The 23654-nt window shown below is 39.0% G+C and overlaps 1 protein-coding gene across 1 annotated transcript in view; it reads left to right on the top strand.

The window, feature by feature from the left end:
- Window positions 1-21383, top strand: part of ATP13A4 (ATPase 13A4) — a 131226-nt gene extending 109843 nt beyond the window's left edge. Inside the window, exons 25-30 of the mRNA XM_080818045.1 lie at window positions 908-980; window positions 6229-6400; window positions 7419-7612; window positions 8920-9008; window positions 12497-12577; window positions 17816-21383. Coding sequence (XP_080674171.1) covers window positions 908-980; window positions 6229-6400; window positions 7419-7612; window positions 8920-9008; window positions 12497-12577; window positions 17816-18028 — 822 coding nt within the window. The 3' untranslated portion in view covers window positions 18029-21383. The remainder of the gene's footprint in view (window positions 1-907; window positions 981-6228; window positions 6401-7418; window positions 7613-8919; window positions 9009-12496; window positions 12578-17815) is intronic.
- The last annotated feature ends 2271 nt before the right edge of the window (window positions 21384-23654 follow it).

Genomic DNA, 23654 nt, shown 5'->3' with positions numbered 1-23654 from the left:
CAATGTAGGAAAGTGATTAGGAAGTGGTGGGTTTGGGAGTATTTATTAGCTTTGTTTTTAGCATAATGTATTTAATGGTAGATTTGTATGACTTAAATTTTTATAAAGGCTGTGCTTAACAACCCGTTCAAAAAGATCCCCGAAAACTTAGCAATTAACTCTCACGAACCAGTACGAGCAGCTTATTGCTGATTCCTTAAATTCACCTCCATGTCCTGCCCTCTTGCCTCTGGATTGAAGGATTTAGTTCTGTGTCTCTTCCCACTCATTAATGAATGAGCTGGAGAAGGAGAAGCTATGTATGTAAATCGGGCACTATTTTGGAATCCCGATAACTCATGCTATCGAGTTAAACACAGATCACCATTACTCCTTTCCACTAAAGGGGCGGGCAAGGAAGCAAGTTACTGGAAATCAGTAAGACCTTCACACTTTTTTTTCTCAAGAATATCTAGCTGCTTTATCAGAACTTTCTAACAATGCCCCAAAACGCAAATAGTGGGTTCAGGTATTCTTTTGCCATCGGTAAAATTTTGGTAAGATCACCACATACTTAGCACTTGTTACTCCTGGGTACTCAGGGTTTCATTGTGCCAGACCAAACCCCGACTTCTCTGCTAAAAGGTAGAAAAAAGATCAGAGATGAATCTAGTAGAGTGAGATGTCCCCCTCAATAAGGGGTTACTGATGCACAAACGACCCAGGCCAGAGAGCACACGAGGGTGTCCTCCTGGCCAGAGAGGGTTTCACAGCCTTGCCTTTGGTACTCTGACTAACATGGACAGGACCCTGGCTGCACCCTCTTCTTGTAAAATCCTATGTTGCAGTGACAAAATGAATGCACTTCATGTCAGACTTCATCCAAAAGGTCATAGTTTTTTTAAGTCATTTTCCTTTTTATTTTCAGGAGACAAACAGTCTTTCAAATTACCAGTTTCTGTTCCAGGATCTGGCCATCACAACTCTTATTGGCATAACAAGTAAGATATTTTTAAAAACTTCCTTTGCTCCCTTCAATGTACTTCCTTCTGCCCCAGGGAATAAGAACTCTACTTTTGAGTGTTGGGCTAAAAGAAAAGTGTTAGCAAAAGGAAATCTGGCTAGTTCTTTTGTTGTTTTCTACAAAAACAACACAATGGTCTTCCATAATGGTCACTAAATGGTCACTAAACATTTAAGATGAAAAATGCTCTTTGAAAATCAGGAATGCTGACCACAGTATGCTTTCTGGTGTAATTAATTACAATTAAAATGTGCCCAGATTATAGGAGCTGAATGGCTTTTATGTTTTCCATCTTTAAATCCTAGCTTTTCAGAGTTTTGAATGGACATTAAAGGTAGTCTTTCCATTGGGTCACTCCCACTCCCACCTCTTAAGTGTCTCCTCAGTTTTCCTGCTGTAGGATTTTTCCCCAACCCATCCAGTCCCCATCATCTTTACCATATTCTCTGCTTTCCTCTCTGTTAAATATGAATGCCAACAAATCCACTTGTACCTTTAATCTTACTTCCTCCTACCTTCTCAAGGATTTTGTTTATGTAATAATCTCTTTCTCCACCATCTTCAACTTTTCACTGGTCTGCTGGATCATTCTTATCAGCATATAAATATATTTTCTTATCTTCTACAAGATCTGTTATTCAACAAAATCATTAACTACTGACTGAGTGCTGAGCTTGTACTACTTACTGAAAGGGGCACTTAGAATACATCAGTGAAAGAACAAAAACAAATAAAACTTCCTTTCCTTACATTCTAGCAAAATAGCACCACTATCCGCCTAGTTGTTCAAAAACCTGGAGCCATTCTTAGTTTCTCTTTTTATTACTCTTCACATCCCATACCTATGAAATTCTGGGTGACTCTACCTGCAGAAGCTATCCTGCATCTCTCCTCTCCATCCGCAGCTCTGTAACCCCTGTCACAGAGCAATGTTGCCTCCCTTGTGGATTCCTGTAACAACCTCACAACTGATCTTGCTTCCTTTCACCCCCATTTACCTTTCCAAGGGTAGTAGAATGTTATTTTTAAGAAATAAATTTTATTGGGGTGTCTGGGTGGCTCTGTCGTTAAGCATCTACCTTCAGCTCAGGTCATGATTCCGGGATGCTGGGATCAAGCCCCACATGGGGCTCCCTGCTCAGCGGGAAGCCAGCTTCTCCCTCTCGCACTCCCCCTGCTTGTGTTCCTGCTCTCCCTGTCTCTCTCTGTGTCAAATAAATAAATAAAATCTTTAAAAAGTAAATTTTATTGTCATCCACTTGCTTAAAATGCTTTGGCCCCTGCCTACTTCTCTACCTTCACCTCCAACCACATTGCTACTCACTTGTTCCAGGCACCCCAGTTTTTCAGTCTCTTGAGCACTGCCAAACTTGTGGGCACCACAGTACCTTTGTTTTGCTATTTCCTTTGTGTAAGACACTCTTCCCGTCAATCTTCATATGGCTTTCATTTTTTCTTATTATTCAGATCCCAGTGAGGATCTCAATTTCTCCATAGTCTCATCCACACTTGTTATTTCATTTAAATTATTTTCACATCCTAGTCAGCATGGAATGGTATCTTATTGTGGTTTTAAATTTATTTGCCTAATAACTAATCATGTTGAGTATATTTTCATGTACTTATTGGTCATTTGTATTTCTTTTTTGGAGAAATATTTGTTTAAGTGTTTTGCTGATTTCCTAACTGGATTTTTGTCTTTTGATTGTTGAGCTCTAGAGTTCTTCAGATATTGTGGATGTTAAAACCTTCTCATATACATTATTGCAGACATTTTCTCCCATTCTATGTTGCTTTTTCCTTTTCTTGATAATGTCCTTTGATGTACAAAAGTTTCTAATTATGATTAAGTCCAATGTATCTATTTATTTCTTTTATAGCTCATGCTTTAGGTGTCATATCTAAGAATCCATTGTCAAATCTAAGTTCACGTAGATTTACCCTATATTTTCTAAAAAGAATTTTATTTAATTTTGGCTCTTATACTGAAGTCATTGATTCTTTTTGCGTTTTTGTGTTAATTTCTCTATATGGTGTGAAGTTGGGGTCCAATTTCATTTATTTGGCATGTGGAAATCTAGTTGTCTCAGCCCCATTTGTTAAAAAGACTGTTCTTTCCCCAATGGATAATCTTAATACTCATATTGAAGAATCAATTGGCCATGGATGTATGGGTTTATTTTGGGACCCTCAATTCTATTCCACTAGTCTGTATGCCGTTACCTTACACTATTACCACAGTGTTCTGATTACTTTTTTTATAGTAAGTTTGAGATCAGGAAGTGTTGAGTTCTCCAACATTATTCTTTTTCAAGATTGTTTTGACTATTCAGGGTCTCCTTTAATTCAATGTGAATTTGAAGATCAAATTTATTATTCTGAAAATAAAACAATTTGAATTTTGATAGAGATTGTGTTGAATCTATAGATCACCTTGGATAATATTGAAATCTCAACAATATTAAGTTTTCCAATCTATGAACATCTGATGTGTTTCTTTTTACTTATGTTTTGCTTAATTTCTTTTAGCAAAGTTTGTGATTTTTAGTGTTCAACTCTTTCTCCTCTTTGGCTAAACTTATTCCTAGATATTTTATTGTTTCGGATGCTTTTGAAAATGGAATTGTTCTATTGACTTCTTTTTAAAATTGTTTATTGCCATTTTATAGAAACACAACTGATTTTTATGTTTTGATCTCGTATCTTGCAATGTAGCTGAATGTGTTTATCAACTCTAGTAGCTTTCTTTCTTTCTTTCTTTCTTTTTTTAAAGAGCCGAAGTAGAAGTTTAATTTTTTTAAGTAAGCTCCATGCTCAATGTGGGGTTCAAACTCACAATCCTGAGATCAAGACTGCATGCTCTCTCCACTGAGCAACAAGTGCCCCTCTAGTTACTTTGTTGTGTATTCTTTGGGATTCTCCAATATACAGGATTATATCACTTGTGAATAGAGATAGTTTTACTTCTTCCTTCTAATTTGGTTGACTTTATTTCTTTTCCTTTTCTAATTGCTCTGGATAGAACTTTCAGTATAATGTTGAATAGCAGTGGTGAAATGGGCATTCTTGTCTTGTGCCTATCTTAGGGGGAACCTCACAGTCTTTCACCCTTGGATATAATGTTAACCATGACATAACTTTTAATCATGGGGATTGCATGTAGCATCCTAAATTTATAATAATTTACTTTGAATTGATAGCTTAACTTTAAGAGCATGCAGAACTCTGCTACTTCACAACTCTGTCTCCTCCTTTTATATTGTTGTTGCCACAAATTACATCTTTATCCATTGTGTGCCCAACAACATAGATCTATAATTATTTTTTATATGTTACCTTTTAAACCATGTAGGAATAAAAACTGGAATTCAAAACCAAAAGTACAATAATATAGTCTTCTATATTTGTTCAACTGGTTACTTCTACTGGACAAAATGAAGTGTCAGTAAAGAGGTAGAAATTATGAAAAATAATTCTTTGAAAAGAATTCCTTTTGGCTTGTTTTTATATTTTCTATATCTTTATTGACATCTTCATTTTGTTTGTACATTGCTTCCTGATTTCTTTGAGCATATTTGAAACAGTTGTTTTAAAGTCTTTGTCCAATACATCCAATGCTCAGGCTTCCTCAGAGATGAATTCTGTCAATTTATTTTGTTCCATTGAATATTATAGTGTCATAACTCTGGAAATCAGATTAACCCCCTTCCCTAGAGCTTGATGGGTTTTGTTTTGCTGTTTTTTGAAGACTGTCAGAGTACATTTGTTTAATGATTTCCCTAAACTATTTTTGCAAAGACTGTATCAGTTGTTATGTGTGGTCAATGAAATCTCTGTTCCTTTGGCTTTTGTTCGGCTAGTGTTTTGATTGAGATTTTTCTCAACCTCCATCAGTTTAAAACAATGAACAAAGAAGATTATCTTTGTTGTACAAAAGTTTCTAATTATGATTTTGCAGATTTGTTCTGTGTTGGGGCATGTCAACACTTAGCCAGGCTTGTGCTGAGTGCAGAGGTCATCCAGAGTTGAAAACTGAGGGGCTGTTCTGGTCTTTTCTGAGCATATATCTTACCTTAGGTGTGTGGATGGCTTTCTACAGTCCCCAATATACACAGGTGCTTTTGAAAGCCATAATTTCCCAAAGAAAATTTCTTTAGGTTTTCTTTATTTTGGCTGTTATTTTATGTCTCAGCTGTAATCTTTTGCCCCAGGTGATTGTGGGTAGTTGGTTAGGCTTATAATGTTTTTAAGCAGTGTATGCTGCTGTCCTGAGTTAAGTTTCACATTAGGTGAGAGAGATGAGCACCTTGCACTAGTCCTTCAGATAACTCCCAGACAGATTAGAACAGAGCTACACAATAATTTGTGTTGAAGTCTGCTCTTTTCCTCCTGTGGCCGGACATGAGAGTCCTCCCCATATTGGGAGTGTGAACAATCAACTTTGAGATTGCCACTGAGATGAAGAAGAGTATGGCAAGGGCAAGTAAAAATGACCCAAAGCCTGCCTACCACTTTTAAGTTGCCTTTTTTTTTTTTTTTTGATTTAGCATTTGTTTGATTGCTATAATCCTTTGTTTTTCAGAGTTCCAATGAAGTTAGTTTTAACAGTTTCTGCTTGTTTTTCGATGTTTCTGTGGAAGGATGGGAACTTGGAGCTTCCTGCTCTGCCATTTTTCTGATGTCACTCCTCATTTTGTCATTGAATATTTTAAAGCATTACTTTTTAGTGACTGTATGTTGTTTCATTATATAGATGAACCATAATTTATTGTAAATGATACAGTAATGAACATCTTTCTATACCTCTGATTTTTTTAGCTTAGGGTAAATTTCCAGGAATGACCGTGTCAAATGTTATGAACAACTTTCACTTTTTTCATATTTCTTGTTAAATTGCCCTGCAGAAGGTTTGTGTCAATGTAGATTCCCATAAGCAGTGTATGAAAGTATGCATTTCATCATGCTCTCACTTATAATTTGATGGCCTTTGCTCATTTAATAGGCAAAAATAAAAGTGGCTCATGATTGTTCTGTCTGCTCTCTTAGGAATTTCTCATATGACTTGACCTGGGGCCCATTCTTGTTTCGTTCCCTCAAAAAAAATGATGTATTTCAGTTTGTCAGTGTGCTTGGATACGTGGGCTCAAGAAGTTACACTGTTCTCCTGATGAAGAATAAAACATTTCCCTGCTTTCACAAATATAAAACTTGAATTTATTTTGTAGTGAATTTGAATGGTGCCTACCCCAAGCTGGTGCCTTTCAGGCCTGCAGGAAGGCTGATCTCCCCACCTCTGCTGCTCTCTGTGATTTTCAACATTCTTCTCAGCCTGGCTATGCACATTGTGGGCTTCATTCTGGTTCAGAGGCAGCCTTGGTATTCCATGGAGATGCACAGGTACTATCAAAACCTCGATTCCAACATTTCACATTCTAATTTCTAATGATAGGAAGCCAATGGTTCTTCATTCTTCTAGAATCGTTGGCTTCTTTAAGTCCCTTGGGAAAATTTCCAGCGATCTTCTCTTCTCAGTAGCACAGTCTGAGGATGTTATTCTTTGGCATGAATCTTTTCCTATCTTGTTTCATAACGACCTATGACCATCTTTTATATCTAGGGTGACCATGCATTGTAATTTGCCCAGTCAGCCCCTCTTTAAGCCTGATATATCAATGAAATTAATTGTAATTAACTACTGAAGTATAATTGGCATACCACATTATATTAGTTTCAGGTGTACGAGCTATTGGTTTGGCAATTCTATACATCACTCAGTGCTTACCACAATAAGCACCATCTATCACCATACGTTATTATGATACTACTGATTATATTCTCTATGCTGTACTTTGCATCACTGTGACTTATTCAGTTGTATCTGGAAATCTGTACATCTTAATCCCCTTTATCTATTTTCCCCACCCACGCCCATTCATGTCTCCTCTGGAAAGTACCAGTTTTTCTGATGATATTTGTCTTTTTCTTTCACATTAAAATCTGTTCTTATTGTATGACAAATTATATAGTCACCCTATTTATAAATGTCTAGAGATCTTAAGCCATGAGAGGGAAGAATCATGACTTACTCATGTCTTTCCCACATAGCCAAAATACACATGATGGGTGTCCAATTTATTGAATATATATATAATTTGCTTATCTATCTATTCTCTATCTCTCCATCATCTTCTATCATCTGTTTACCTATTATCTATCTATTTATCATCTAGCTATCTTTTAGCTATTCATCTATCCAAAATAGAGATCTATCTGTGCTGGTTTCCTTCTCCTTACTTTTCAGTATATTCTTTCTCAAAGTATAAGCAATTACATTGAGGGCATAGAATCCTATAGATACAAATGTTCCATAAAGACCTGTCATCTTACTTCATTACCTTTTTTGCTTCCTTTTTAGTGTCTGCACACTGCAAAATGAAAACATCTCAAAGTTAATCATTTCTCCAACTGCTCCAGAAAAAAATGGAAGTAATGGTGCCTTCACAAGCTTTGAGAACACTACAATATGGTTCTTGGGAACAATCAACTGTATCATTGTGGCTCTTATTTTCTCTAAAGGAAAACCATTTAGGCAGCCCATCTATACAAACTGTGAGTAGCATTGTAGTAGATCAGAGGTGAGAGGTCACCAGAGGGAACAGATATTCCTAGGTCACTCAGGGAGCAGCTGCAGAGTTGATGATTATCTTGGGTCTGCTGACTTCTACTCTAAGGTTTGCTAAAACATATCATGCAGCCTCATCCTTTGCTCCTTCCTTCAAAGCTGCATTAAATTCTAGGGTTTATTTCTCTACCCTTTCCTTCACCAGAGGTTTGTATCTAGGTGTCTTTTTATGACACTACTCCAAATTGGGATGGCCATTTATTTCCTTACTTGTCAGTTTTTGTCACAATTCTTCTGGGAGGAAGTGGAGAGAAGCATCATAGTGTTCAGATGGAACATGTCTCCTGCCATGAAGACAATGATTAAGATGGTTGGCAGCCTGGGAGTGGGTCCTTCCTGAAGGAACCTGGCCTTAGTGATTGTGGAGGCTCTTCGACAAAGTACCTACAACCTCCTTACATTCTGGGCTGGGGTGGGGAGTGTGTTAGGACATGTGGGCGACCTGATGACCTGATTAGCCCTTGGGACATTTATTTGTATGCCACCACTGCCTCTCTAATTGGGAAGATTTAGAAGCACAAGTTGAACAATCAATATCCTCATAAAAATGTGTTTGTTCAGAGAAAATTATTTTGCCCTTCTTCTTAGGATGAGAAAGCAGTCAAATGCTGACCTGTACACGACTGCCATTTAAACATTTGATTATTTATAGCCCTCCATTTTTTCCAGAAAAGGATTTGAGGCAGGTTTGTTTTTTTTTTTTTAAGATTTTTTAATTTATTTGTTTGACAGACAGAGATCACAAATAGGCAGAGAGGCAGGCAGAGAGAGAGGAGGAAGCAGGCTCCCTGCTAAGCAGAGAGCCCGATGTGGAGCTTGATCTCAGGACCCTGGTATCATGACCTGAGCGGAAGGCAGAGGCTTTAACCCACTGACACACCCAGATACCCCTGAGGCAGGTGTTTTATATTAAAGAGACTCAGGTACTTAAATGTCTTCAAGACATTTTTTGAATATATATTATGTCAATGTTGCTCTCTCTATATTTCCTACTTTTATTAATTGAAACTTATAACATGCATGTGAGAATTTCCACTTGCCTCAAGGACATGCATAGAAATTGTGGAGGTGAGACCCATTGCATAGAAATGAGTACTTTCCATTTATTATGCTGTGTTTGGACGTAGAAATCAAGTAAATTTAATCAGTGTTAATCTAGAATATGTCTATCAATAGATGTGACATTCTATATTCTGATTTCTCTAAATGATAGCTTGTGTTCTTATTTCCTCAGATATATTTGTCCTTGTGCTGGTCCTACAGCTGAGTGTGTGTCTGTTTATTCTATTTGCTGATATTCCAGAATTATATAGGCGTTTGGATGTAAGTCTTATCTCTGGGATATGATGATGGTTTATAGTTATGTAACACCCTGACTTCAAGAAGCAGGTCACAATTGCAATTGACACAGATTCTTGACACTGATTATTCTTTTCAAATAGTAGAGTTAAAAAGAATACTGAATTTATTCATATTTTGTATTTAAGCTGGCCAGGAAATAAGATTCCATCTAGTCTTGATTTCCATGTATTTCAGAAGCATTGAATATTTTTCTTTTAAAAGATCCTTGTAAGAATGGAAAAATCTATATATATATATATATATATATATATATATTCTCTTTCAAGTGTGAGAGATTTTTTTTCTAAATGCTTCTGTTTTGAAGCTGTTGAAAACAGTTTGCCTATAACACTTTTTCTGTTAATTCTCAAATCTGTATTTACATCTTTAAAAAAAAAAACTCTTTAAAAACATGTTTGTCTATATATTCATACTTAATGTCTGCAAAACTTGCTTGAAAAGAGCCATACCTTGCCTCATGAATTGTCTAATAATGTGTAATTTTGAGACAAATTTAAAACTCTTTAAGAGACACATTTTACATATTTGAGCAAGGGAAAATATATATATTTCTATTCTTTTAATCTATACTCTCGAATTAGAAGTTCATTGTTACCAAATGTCCTTTAGACCAATAAGTAGAATAGAGAAGAGATGGTAAAAGGAAATGAGTTTTCTCACTTAGTGCTACATGAGCCTCCCTGGCCTCCTCTCCATCTCAAAGACACGTTTCAAGAAGGTCAAGATCCTATCATTCATTCTCATATTACCAGTGCCTAACATAGCCCATGGCACATAATGGCAATAAATGACTGACTGGCTGTTGTAGATTAGGTTCCTACATGGAGATGAGCACTAGGAGCTCACAGTTCATTGCAAACCAGCAAAACCATCACAAACCCTTCTTGACATGTGACACACAAACTAATCTGTACATTTGTTTTTCATTTTGATAATTGTGTCACTGTGCCTAACACTGTAATTGCCACTGTTATTAAATATCTCCATGAATTAGAGTAAAAACTCATGGAGATAGTCTTTGTGCACTAGTCTTCTAAGTAAGTTAAAACTTCTTAATCCTGCAGAAGTTAGGGTCAAGACGTGTTAGGTTTATTCACATTCTTTAAAAGCAAAACCTCTTATGGAGAGGCTGATGTCTTTGAGGGGAACCTGTGCGAGGTCATTGCTAACATGACTGCAAAGGAGTTTCCAGAGAATTATTGCTCACCTTAAAAGTAACTATTTTTCTTTTTATTACACAAAATTGCAAATACATTTTAGTAAGTGACTATGCAGGCAAAGAAAATTATAACATTATTCACTATATCCTTCCATCTTTGAAACTTCATATATTATAAATGTGCATTGACTGATTTATGAAGTCTTTTTAAATGGAGTCACGCTGTTTTATAATGCAGTTATTGCCCATTTTTTCAAAAAGTGCATGATTTTTTAAAAATAGAGAATACATTCACACAGTTTAAAATTCAAAAGTTAGAAACTCTATATCCTCCCATCCTTTTTCCCCAGCTGCCAGGTCCCCTCTCTCGAGGCAACTGATGACACCCCTTTATTTTATATACTTTCAGGCATATTTTATACATATGCATGCATACATATATATCATTTTTACACAAATAGTAGCAGACTATTACATTTGTCCAGGTCTTCTGAGCTGGAGATGGCAAGGTGAGATGAGATATGTAAGCAAGTTTTGGAGGAGCTGTCCATATTGGAAAGAACATTAGCAAGCCAGAAAAGGCGGGGGTGAGTCCCCCACTATGATATGGGTCTGACCTCCATGAAGGAGGGCCAGATGAGTAGGGGTTCAGACTACAATGCAGTTCTTTTTTTAAAAAAATTCTTTTATTTTTGAAGATTTCATTTATTCATTTGAGAGAGAATGAATTGGAGAGAGAGTTGGGGGGTGAGCGTAAGCCCATGGGATGGGGAGATGGGCAGAGGGAGAGGGAGAAGCAGTCTCCCCTCTGAATGGGGAGCCCGATGCAGGGCTCAGTCCCAGGACTCAGGGATCATTACCTGAACCGAAGGCAGACACTTAACTGATTGAACCACCTAGGCACTGGGTGGTGTGATTCTAAGAAAGCCCGGCTAGAGTTGCTTATCAGAGGTGTCTAGTGTCTCACAAGAATGAGTGCAGTGAGAGGGCCTGCCATCCTCAGTTATTAGCTATGAGCAACCTATGGGAAGCGTGGCCTCAGGGTGAGCATGGTGGGAGATTCTGAGTGCGGCACTGCAGTGCCTGCCACTTATTCTTCCAGTAGGAGACTTCCATGGAGCATGTTCACGGCTGCCCCAAACACATACTAATTCTTCACCTGTTCTTTCCTGAGACAGTGTATTTTGATAATTGTTTCATATCAGTACATAAAGCTTCCTCATTCCTTTTTTATGCTAATATATTATTTCAATATATGTATATGAACCATAATTTATCTGTAGTCCCATATTGATAGACATTTAAGTTGCTTCCAGTGTTTAAAGCTGCAATGAAATAACCTTATACATATATCATTTCAGGCACATACTAATATGTCTCTAGGATAAATTCCCAGAAATAGTTTTGAACTTTGAATTTTAATAGCATTGCCTACCACAGAGTTGTACCACTTTTTAATCCCTTGTTGTGGAAGGCAGTGTATGAGGCAGTTGCCCTGCCCAGCGGTGTGCACTTGGCTTCATTTTGTTCATGCATCCATCCATCCGTTCCTTCATTTATCCATCCATCCATCCATGCAGTATACATATCTATTATATATATCACGTGCCTGGGAGGGATTGAGACAGATTCAGAGAAACTGGGGGAAAAGGTATGAAGTGCCAGCTTCATTTCAGACCTGTTTGCTGCATCTGTGAGTACCCTTGTCATGGCCCTTTCCATGCAGCTTTATACACAGTCCTGAGGGTGCAACCTTGAATCGAGTCTCAAAAGCAGGGCTCAGCTGAGGAGAGATGTGGGACCAGAGAGAAGAGGGCAACGTTGCCCATTGTGGAGGTTTGACATGTGTACCCTCAGAGCCTCCTGGGAATAGGGCCACATTCCTGTATTCCTTCCCAAAAGCAAACAATGGAAGCAAACAAAAAACACTCTTATCAGATTTATCAAATTTTGATAAAATTTATTTTAGGAAATTTAGAAATTACAGGGGAACCAAAAAATAAAAAGAAGAAGAAAGAAAGACAAAAGAAAAGAAAGCAACAATCATAGTTTACAAATCATTGGAATCATTGGGTATAAGCCTTCCACATTGTTTGATACATGCATAAAAACATGTCTTATTATATGTATTATATGTATGTGTGTGTATTATATATATGTAACATACACACAATTCATGTCTATTACATACATGACCTATAACCTATGAAAATGTACACCATGAACATGTAAACATTTTTCTAGTGTTTATTTTTCTTCAAACTAACAGTGACTCTCCATCTCCCACCAGCTGCTCTGCACTCCTGTTCTGTGGAGGGTCTACATCATCATTATGCTCAGTTCCAATTTCATTGTGTCCCTTGTTGTGGAGGTAAGCGCCCCGGGGGTGCTGATTATTTGGGGCAGAGATGGACAGGGTATTCTTTGGGAGTCTGAAAAAAGCAATGGTTTTATTTGATAAGACTCAGTAGTGCCAGGGGCTCCATTCCTCAGTCACATGAGCAATGGTGCTTTCTCCTGGTGAATTCCAAACAAGGTATTAGTTCTCCCACTACAGAGCGGACCTGGAGAGAATGAAATTATGGTGTCTAAAGTCCTGTTCATTTATAAAATCCACAAATAGAGAACCAACTCATTTTTGAAATTAAATATTATTCACATACTATAAAATCTACCTTCTTGAAGTATGCAGTTCAGTGGTTTTTAGTATATTAACCGAGTTGTACAACCATCGCCACTAATTCCAGAACATTCTCATCACCCCAGAAGAAATCTCGTGCCCAGTAGCAGTCACTCCTCATTCCCCTTTCCCCTCCTTCACCCCTTGGCAACCACTAATTTACTTTCTGTCTCTATGGATTTGCCTGTTCTGGACATTTCACATAAAGGGAATCATATAATATATGGTCTTTTTTGTCTGGCTTCTTTTACTTAACAACTTCTATTACTTTTACTTTACAGATGGGAGATAAGATTCATAGAGCTTTTCCTGGCTTTTATTCTTCATCTCCCATTTGCTCCAGTCCCTCAGTAAAATGAGTCTGTGCTCCCTTTCTTTGGCTATGTGGTTCACTCTCACCTCCTTCAGTGCTATTAGACAAACTCTCCATTCTTCAAAGCCTCCTGAAGAACAGGGAGCATCCCTGGAAAAGGCATCTGTGTCAAAGGGGAGGTGAGCATCAGGATTCAGTCTGTCCACATTCTTACTTCTGGTTGCAAACCCAGCCTTGTTCCAGTGACGGGGGGATTCATGGTGGGTGGAGGGTATCTGGAACCTGACTTCCCTGCAGAACCTTCCATACCAGGCAGGGTAAAAACTGCACAGGAGCTGGTGGCAGAACAGAGCGTGGAATGAAGGGACTGGAGCCTCTCTCTGTATGCAAACCAGGGCCTCTCAAACGGGGATGGGCACCAGAGTCACCTGGAAGACTTGTTAAAACACAGGTTGTCCAGGCCTTCTCCTAGCATTTCTGATTCAGTAGGTCTGGAATAGGCGCCAGTTTTTGCTTCTAACAGGTTGTCAGGTGATTCTGATACCGCTGGTTGAGAAACCACATTGACAAGGACCATGCTGACCCATATGGATCTCCAAAACCACCAAATTAATAAAAGAGCATCACATGGGTGACCTCATACCTAGTTGCAGAAGGGTGAACCTTGCCCTTTAAGGGATAATCTTATGTATGTATCTTGTCCCTGGCAGTGATCCCATTATTTCCTCTGTTTAGTGCATCTGCCCCCTTGTCTGCATATTGGAATGCTATTCCATCCTCTATGGCACCGTTGTAGTACTGTCCTCTTTGTGAATCTTTCCCAAAGGCTGGATAGGGTAGACAAGTAACAGTGGCTTAAACAATAAAGATCTCTATTGATTTACTGAAGAAGATAGGAGGTATCGCTTCTCAGCCTTTTGGCTAAGATCGAGTGAAGAAGATAGGAGGTAAGCGGTTGCAGGGCTGGTTTAGTACCTCAGTGGTGTCATTGGGGATTATGAGTCTTTCACTTTTCTCTCTCTCCATCTTTAGATATTGGCCTTTCACGTTTGTGTGTATTGCTTATGTGTCCAGATCACTTCCGTGGAGCTGGGCATTATCTCTGTTTTAATGAAGGAGGACGTGAAGGCACCAGCAAGCTTTTTCCCCTCAAGTACGAACCTTTTACGAGGAAACCAAATAATTTCCTACGGCCACCCTGATGCTTCATTGGTTAGAACTGTGTCTTATCTACACAACCTGAGTAGTAAAGGATTCTGGGAAACTGAGTCTATGCTAAAAAATTAGACAGATTGGCTTAGATTGCTTGTGAGGTTCCCCCCCCCCCCTTTAAGGTAGACAGGAATAAGTTGGAAGGAGTGTGCTGAACAACAAAGTAGGAGGACTTCTCCAGCCCTTCCCCTACCATTTCTGATTCAGTAGGTCTGGTGACAGGTGCCAGGTAACTAAGCAAGGAAGTCTGCCATAATCCACTAGTAAGAAGCTATTCAACTGCCGTTATATTTGCAGAAGTATTCTACCTGGGTTTGAATCCTGGGTCCACCCTTTCCTGCTGCCTGACTCTGGGCGACACCTGCTATTCCACTTCTCTGTGTCTCTGTTTCTTCATCTGAAAAACAGTGATAATAAGGGTACCTTACCTCAAAGGGTTGCTGTGAGCATGAAATGTGAACACAGAGAAGCACATAGTAAATATTTGATAATATAACCTATCAATATTATATTGTCTCTTGTGGTATTTAGTATTTCTTTGAATCTATTAGTCATTCAGGATTTCATTTGTTTATTCGCTCTTTCCACAAACATTTGTTGACCATGTGTCACGTCCTCGGGCACAGTGCAAGGTGGGTTTTGATGACCTTGTCCATTGCTCAGAGTTTAGAGTGAGTAAGAGGATAAATGCCAGTTATGTGTGTATCGGTTGTATATGGATATAAACTGTGCTGGCAAGAACTCATCTCAGTACCTGCAATATCTCAAACCCTGCTTTATTCTAATAGAAGCTGGGTAAAGTTTTGTTCAATTATTAAATGTAAGAGGTGATGCTGCTTGTCTGCAGCAGATGGAGAGGGTAATTTGATACTCATTAAAGATTAAGTTTCTCCTCTTTTTCTTGTGGTGAGTGAGAAGTGGAGATAGGCGTGGATGTTTAGTGTGGGTTCCCAGCAGCTTTCTCACTGAGAAATAACACTGTGAGATCCCACCTCTCACCACCAGGCTCTTCCTCTGCCATCTCCAGTTGTTTGAGGTTACTCTTCTCCTGCTGTCAGGGGATACTCAGGAACAAGCCAAAGCCATTTAAGTCTGTGGTGAAGGACCTTGTAATGGAGAATTATGGACACTGAGATTTCTTGCCTTACAAGGGGAGCCTAGCAGAGTAGGTAAAGACCCCAGACTGTCATGGTTGCAGCAAGGTATTTTCCTCAGGTAGTTGTAGGTATGTCTGACAGCAGATGCTAAAGATTCCTGGGATAGGCATGCTAACTCCATACTCCCTGGCCAGCCTATGACAGAGATCATCCAGAGAGGTTTTGGGGGACAGGCATGAGGGATGGCTGGCCTCTTTTTGTATAGTCTGAATATTGCCTGGTCTGCTAAGAGGTCTAACCCTACCCCTAATCTTAGAATGGCCCAACAGATTTGAATGGAACCTTATCTTTACTTTCTTTCTCATGATGTAATCTCCAACTGAAAGGCAGAGGAGCTAACATGGATAGCTTAATTCTCCTTCCTTGTCTTAAAATTAATTATGTGTGTGTGTGTGTGTGTGTGTGTGTGTGTATGTGTGTGTATATATATGCACACACACATATATATATATACACACACACATATATACACATATATACACACATATATGTGTGTATATATACACACATAATATATATATACACACACATATATGAATTATTTTCATAGCCAATCTGAAGAGCTCGTGTGATGAAGTTTTGTTTTTTGTTTTTTAAGAAATGGTATTTCATAAAGAGATTCTTTTTGTTTCTAGTTCTACATTTAATTTACAATGTAGAGTGATAGGAAAGATCACTTCCTGGTGCTTTAGTTTCCCTTTACAGAGCAGTGAAGTGATACAGGTCATCATAACTCTACGTAACTCTAGAATTGTGAAAACACTCAGTGCATGGCATACAGCACTAAAGTCCACGTGTGTGTCTGTGTTTTGCTTTGTTTCATTTGTTTTGTTTAAAACCTGCTAAATTTTCCCAGAGGTAAGTCAAATTTTAAGACCATTAACTGGATACCTATGATCCTGCCTTATTCCAGCTCTAAGGAGAACTACTGTTCTCTTATGGATTAAGAAGGACAAAAAAACCTTGGTATGGGAAAGTAGAATCACAAATCTGGCTAGGCAAGCCCTGAGGATTGCAAGATCCTCTTGAGATGGCTGTGTGGGTCTTTAAAAGCCTGTTAACAGATGATCCATTTTTAGAGAATGATTCAGACTAGTTGTACCCATTATTTCCATTGGCAATGGGAATCAAATGTCAAAGATGGGTGAATTTTAGGACTGCTACTCTGGCAAAGTTCCTTGTAGAATCCCATATATTTGACTCTTCCAATTTAGCAAAGATAGCACTGACAAACACCAAAATGAGTTTTAAACCTGTGGGACAGCAGGATTTTCATATTTTTCTTTTTGTTTCTTTTATGATAACTTCAAGATGGTTAGCTTTTATGGCTACATATGATAAAAATGAAAAATTAACAAAATAACCACTCATGCATTCTATGTCGTAAGTTATAATTTGGACTCAATTTGAGGCTCTGTCATGAAATAAAATGGCAGTCGAAAATGTTTCCAAAGAGATGTATCTTTTGTAATCTTAAAAAATGCATTGCAATGAAATATTTGTAGGTGAAGGTCAAAGGCCACAACCAACATAGCGCATAGCCATTTGTTAAATAGCTCAGAAGGGTGGCAAAGGGAGGCAACTATATTGTGCCATATCTTGCATTATAAGGAGAGTTACATAATCTTTATGACAAACATAACAGGAAGGGATTATTATTTCTGCTTACTGAGGCTCAGAGAAGGTAATTAATTTGTCCATAGTAGATGTCAGATCTAGAACCTGAATCCAGATCTGTCCAAGTCTAAGACTGGCGCATATTTCAACTTTACTGACCTCTGTTTGTAACTATGCACTTATATGCCAGGGTATACCAAAGCCACATCATACCCATGGCACATCTTTCTGTTGTGTAATTCCATATGGTGGTAAGTAATTTTAAATATCAGTTTATATGAAATTAAATATGGGTGTGGTATGGAGTAGTTTGCAGAATTTCAATGATTTTAAATTTAATTTATATACAAGATTTCGGAGAAATTTCACGCTTGAGACAGACTACTTCAAGCTGTTTCTAGATTCTTGAAACTATGTACCTCTCTCTCCTCCTAGAAGAGTTCCATAAGTGGAAAAGTTTGAGAGGCTGAGACCTAACCCGTGAAACCACATTGGAATTGTTTGTCCAGGCCTCAAGCTTTTGTCAAGCTGGATCTAAGCAGCCAATGTGGTGGTTCCTTCTTGGGGTGTATGGCCCTAACCTGGAAATATTTGACTTCTGATTATAAAGAGTAACTCTTTATTTTGCAGGAGGCCATCATTGAAAATCGAGCCCTGTGGATGACATTCAAAAGGTGTTTTGGCTATCAATCAAAAAGTCAGTATCGGATATGGCAGAGAGCCTTGGCAAATGACCCTAGTTGGCCACTATTAAACAAAACATCTTACTCTGACATGCCAGGGTGTGGAAGAGGAGTGTCTTATAGCAATCCAGTGTTTGAGAGCAATGAAGAACAACTCTGAAGCCAGTGCGATAAACAAGTTAACAAAACATGGAAATGATGACAGAGAGCAGTTTCAGTGATTTTCAAGCAATGAGACTCTTCTAAAATCAGCTGAAGTTTCTGGAATCAAAAACCTACCCAATCATGGTGACAAATTAAAAACTTGATAAAATACTTTCCACAGAGCAGAACACTGCCCCAGAAGAGTGCTTTCCTCTTGGCTTCTGAAAATATTGACGGTGTTAGTGAATCAAGGATGGCAATTGACCAAGAGATTGGGAAGCTAATGGACAAAGAGAATATATAATCTTTCTTCCTAGATAACATATTTTTTAAATGAGTTGAGAGAAAGTAGTACTATGTGTAGTCATAGAATTGTAACATGCAAAAGATCCCTTTTGAATTTGTGTTTTATTGGTGGAAAAACAAATGCATGGGAGGCATCACACCAATCTTCACTGTCTAGTTTCCTTTCTTTTATGGTACTTTCAGAGTTGAGACAATTCCCTCTGCCTCTGGCCTTCCCCTACATTTTACTAAGGATGGGCTAAGCTGATGTTGCAATAACGAACAACTCCCTTGTCTCAGTGGCTTGACACACAAGAACTTCTTTTATGGTCCAGGTGGCTCTAGACTAGCTTTCTTCACAGTGTTGACTGCCTCAGTCTGTTGGCCCCACTGACTGAAAACAAGGACTCCACGTTCACTGTGATGGGGAAGGAAGAGTCTGGAGATCACACAGGGCTTTCCACTGCCTCACCCCAAAAGTGGATATATTTCTTCCACTACTTGAATCTCATTCATTAGGGATTTGGCAAAGAAGTTGTGAAGTACAGTCACTTGTATTTAGGACTGGTTTCATGGGCATATGACTTGTGCAGTCATCTAGATCCCCATGCTTAGAAGGGCACCACCTTTATTTTAATGCTTTGCTGTTGCCACCTTGAAATTCTTAATTTTGAAATACCCACATTTTCATTTTGGATTCAGCCCCACAAATTATGTAGTTGGTCCAGCTTGTATTCCTAGGAAAGAAAGGAAAGTAGCACATATCAAAGAACACAGACACTGTCCTGTAAGGTCTGCATCTCCTGCCCCTGTGAACATTTCCTGTTTTAGGAACTCCACATCTCACATACCCAACTTCAAGTATTTCCATTCCTCTGCTCTATTATTTTTGAGAAAAGTTAGTCTTGTGCTACAACATTATATGTTATCATTAACATAAGTCCTTACACAATCTACACATTTCTTAAGTCTGAGGCTTAAGTCCATTTTCCAAAAATAAAAATGGCCCTTATTTTTATCACTATTACAATTTCATTTTTTTGGATTCATTTAGCATAGAAAACACTGAGATTTCTGTTAGTTCAGCAGACAACTCTGCATTTTAGGACAATATCCACAAATAGTATTTTAAAGCAAAAGCAAAATGTTCATTACAAACATCAAATCCTAAGTGAATGTTCTAGGCATGGGTGGGTCCCAGGCTGGCTTTGTTACTTAATGGTAGCATATACAAGCATACCCTCCCCTGGCTGAATTCCTGCGGATGGTTGGAGGCTCTGTGGCTATAGATAATTCTGGGAACATGGTTTCTATCAGCCATGAAAGTACCTTGTTTCTTCTGGTTTTAAAACAGGGTGTGAAGAATCATTTAAATAGGCTGTAGAATCATTGTCTTCCTCTGTACAGAAAGAGATGTTTTCTTTTACAAAGTTAGCCTCAGCAGTGATATGGTAGTTCTGAATGTCTTTTTCTAAGACTCATAGTTTACTCATTTTTCAAGAGTGGAGGATTGTGGACAGAACAAGCTGGAGATGCTCTACAACCTGGTGAGGGACAAGAGCAGCATGTGCGTTCACACCTTGAAGAGCCCCTTACCAAGTGCTGTTACCTCCATTAGCTCATTCGAATTGCATGATTCTCTCCAGACTTAGGCAAGGAAGGACTTATCATCTACTTTTACAGATGAGAAAACCGAGATTCAGAGTAAGGCAAGCCGACCCAGGCCTTAGATATAGATCTTCAGAGCAAACCTTCTGTGGTTTCTAAATATCTCCTAATTACAAAGCTCCAGCAGGGCAGGGTTTGAGGTGATCTCACAGTCAAACACAAAGACTGAGTTTCTTAATTGCCAGGTGGAAGGAGGAACCTTTTGCTAATACCAGGGCCTAATGTTCAAATGAATACCAGGAATCCTACCAGGCTTGGGCTAGAGGTATGTTCAAAACAAAACAAAACAAAAACCCACGAGTGTTCGTCTGAGACTCTGAGTTGCTCTTAACTTGGTCCTAACTCTTTCAATCACTGAAGACTGAATCTATAATCTTTGTCAAAAGGGACTTATTCTGAAGACTGTACTTGAAATTAACTATATCTTAGAGGTAGTGAGAAAATGCTCAACTTGGAAAAGCAGGGCTGGTAGGGGTATTGTCTAGGAATGTAAGAGTTTTTTTCAAATACTTGAAGGGTTTCCGTGGGAGAGAAGCCTCCCACATGTGCCAGGTGGCATTTTCAGTGGGTAAAAGGCATGGTGGGAAAGGCTTCAGGCTGACACAAAGACCACTGTCCCAACAGCACAAATGGAAGTGGAATCTGGTGATCTCATGGAGTGTGCATGCTCCGTGACATTGGAGGTGCAAGTGGTATTCAAAGACCAATTAGAGATAAAAGTCAAGTATCAGATGGAATTCAATTACCTGCAAGATCCCTTTCAGGCTTGATATGTACATGTCTCAATTTTATGCTATGATGTGAACCATTCATTGTTACTTGCCACATAGAATATCAGACTGCCTATTATGGGAAGATGAGCTGGGGGGGACAGACTCCCAGCCCTGTGGGGTCCACAGTGTGGACAAATGGGCTTGACTGCTCTGTGCCTTGGAAGGTGACTTTTGATGGAGATAAAATTCTCTAAAATAGGTGCCCACTGATGGGTCCTGACTGCCTAACTGACAGCTAAGGAATACTTCTGATGTATGTGTTTTCATAGAAAAAGAAGTTTTAATATTTCAGTAAAAGAATGTGGGACAGTGCCCCAAACCTGAGGGCAGAGCACCTGCACCCAATACGCTTATCTGACCAGAACTTGGAGGAAAAAATGACACTCATCTGACCCAAATCATTTAAGAGGTTCACCATATGTTTACTCCAAGGCACACAGCTCTGACCCATAGAGAGGAACCCTGACTCTGGGCTCTTCTCACTAAACAAGTAATGATCTGAGAATTGAAATATGTCTGTGCCATCTGCGTCCTTATGAGCTCATAGAAGTGTGCATGTACACACTTGCAGATGTGATGACTGGGAAAGTGATTATTTATTCAGAGCCTTGTATTTAGTTTATGTTGTAATAAATTATTCTTTACAAAAGAGGCAAGTGTAATCTATAATTCTGGTGTTCTAAAAAATCAATCTTTCTCCTTTACTGCAGTGGAGTCTTTCATTCCAGCTAATAAAATGGTGTGGTCTACTCCAGTAATGTTGAAGCAACAAAACATCTTTAAAAAGTTCCAGGCATTTCCTAACAGTACAGACACTATTATTTCCTGTTTTGTAACAGGGCATTTACAGTCTACAAAATACTTTCATACTCATTCTCTTGTTTAAGCCTCATAACAGTCATAGAAGGAAGGCAGGACAAGGATTACTAGCCTCCTTCTTTTGATGAGGTACCAGACCCTCCAAAAGTCTCAGTACCTTGTCCAAGGACATACTGGAGCTAGAGCTGCATCCAGATGGAGAACTTCTACCAATGAGTTTCCTGCTCTGTCACTCTCCCATGTTGTTTCTCCTAGATGAAATGTTTGTAGCACTGAAAAACAAGGCAAGCAAGGCAAGGCAACTACCCAATGGATTGCCATCACAAGTGTAATTGCTTCCAAAAAGACGTTTTAGTTCTCATAGACATTCTCTTGAATTTGATCATTGATCACAGAAAAGGTCAACTCCTATAGCTAAGGAGCAAAATCATATGACCAGAGCCCTTTGAGTCTATTTCATGTGAGAAGATATAGCTCTGGTTCCTGACTTCAGTCTCCAGAACCAGAAACCTGTATCTCCGCTTGAATTTTGCCTCTGCTTTGTACAGCAGTTTAGGGTCATATGGATTCTGTCTTGGCTTTGTGCTAAACTCACTTCCTTATGTAGTCAGTAGCTCACTCATTCTAGGCATACAGGAAGTTAACTCTCTTAACTCAGTATTTTGTTCATTCTGCTTTCTCTTTGCGGGCATCAATCATTATTACTCTCATCTTCACACACTCAAATCCCTCCCATTTCTCAAGACCCAGTTAGAATGCCATCTGGTCTGCCAAGCCAGAAGGGAGATCTTTCCTGTCTACACACTGCTCACACTCCACATAAACCTCTTTTGTGCGCCAGGCAGCTCTTTTTGCCATGTGTTATAGTCCTATATTGTTCTGACTTCTAACTCTCACTCAACCCCGCTTTAACTAGAGAGCACATTCTCTGAGGGTAGGGACCAAACTTGATTCATCTCACCTACCCACTCTGCACCTAGCACAGGGTGATGGCTGGGACTCAGCAAATAGCTGTGGCATGACTGGATAAAAAATATAATCACTGGGATATTTTGTTGATTTATCATTCCTCCTTTGTCTGTGAACATATGTTTTCTATTCAGTACAAAGAAGCTTAACCGAAGTAATAGGACTATGAATAAAAACAAAAAGTGCCAAGTATGGTGATTCTAATGTTGAACTTATTCAGTTTGTCTGTCTATTTACGTGGTGGGATGCGGAGGTGTGCTGTAGAGTTAGAGTTGGGTACATGCTACAAAGACTCTCTCAAGGGTGCCTGGGTGCCTCAGTTGTTTGAGCGACTGCCTTTGGCACAGATCATGATCCTGGAACCCTGGGATCAAGTCTCACATTGGGCTCCCTGCTCAGCAGGGGGTCTGCTTCTCCCTCTGAACTTCCCCCTCTCATGCTCACTCTCTCTCATTCTCTCCTCTCTCTCAAATAAATAAATAAAATCTAAAAAAAAAAAAAAAGACTCTCTCAATATGTAGGGGACCCTAGAGGTGAATTTTTGTGCAGCTACAAAAGCTCTCCCAGGAATACACTCAATCCAAGGTGCGGGGGAGGGGGGATTGAGAAAAGCAAACTTGTTTAAAAACCAAACACTATATAATAGAGAACAAGAGAAAAGTTTGAGTTTGACTGGGTGTATATTTTTCTATCTGTTCTCCAGTTTCACCCTAACTTTAGGAACTTTTGCAAGGACTTGAGGAAAAGAAAGATATGATGGAGAGAGGAGGAGGGCAGAGAAAGAAAGGTCCATTCTGTGATCTGTGTGTCAGAGAGTATAATGAAAGGAAGGCAGAGGGAATCCACCTGTGTCCTCTATCACCCAGCAGTGATGTGACTATGGGAGCATAGGTGGAAGATGTATGATGCTAGTGGCTGTTGGTACTGTGCTGAGACACATAGGTGACTTGGACAGTCTGAGCATGTCTCCAAATGGCTAAAGGAGATAGAAAGTGGCTGAAGAGGATAGAGGATGGCCAGATGATACAGAGTGACCGTACAGTCATGGAAGTCTGGGGTCCCTGGCAACCAAGCTCAGGGTCAGGCAAGGCCCATAGAAGCTTCGCTCAGTAGCAGAGATCATCCCAA

The sequence above is a fragment of the Martes martes genome, assembly GCF_963455335.1.
Source record: "Martes martes genome assembly, chromosome: 1".
Taxonomy (NCBI): Eukaryota; Metazoa; Chordata; class Mammalia; order Carnivora; family Mustelidae; genus Martes; species Martes martes.
The sequence above is the reverse complement of the archived record's forward strand: the minus strand, read 5'-3'. Positions and strand labels throughout refer to the sequence as shown.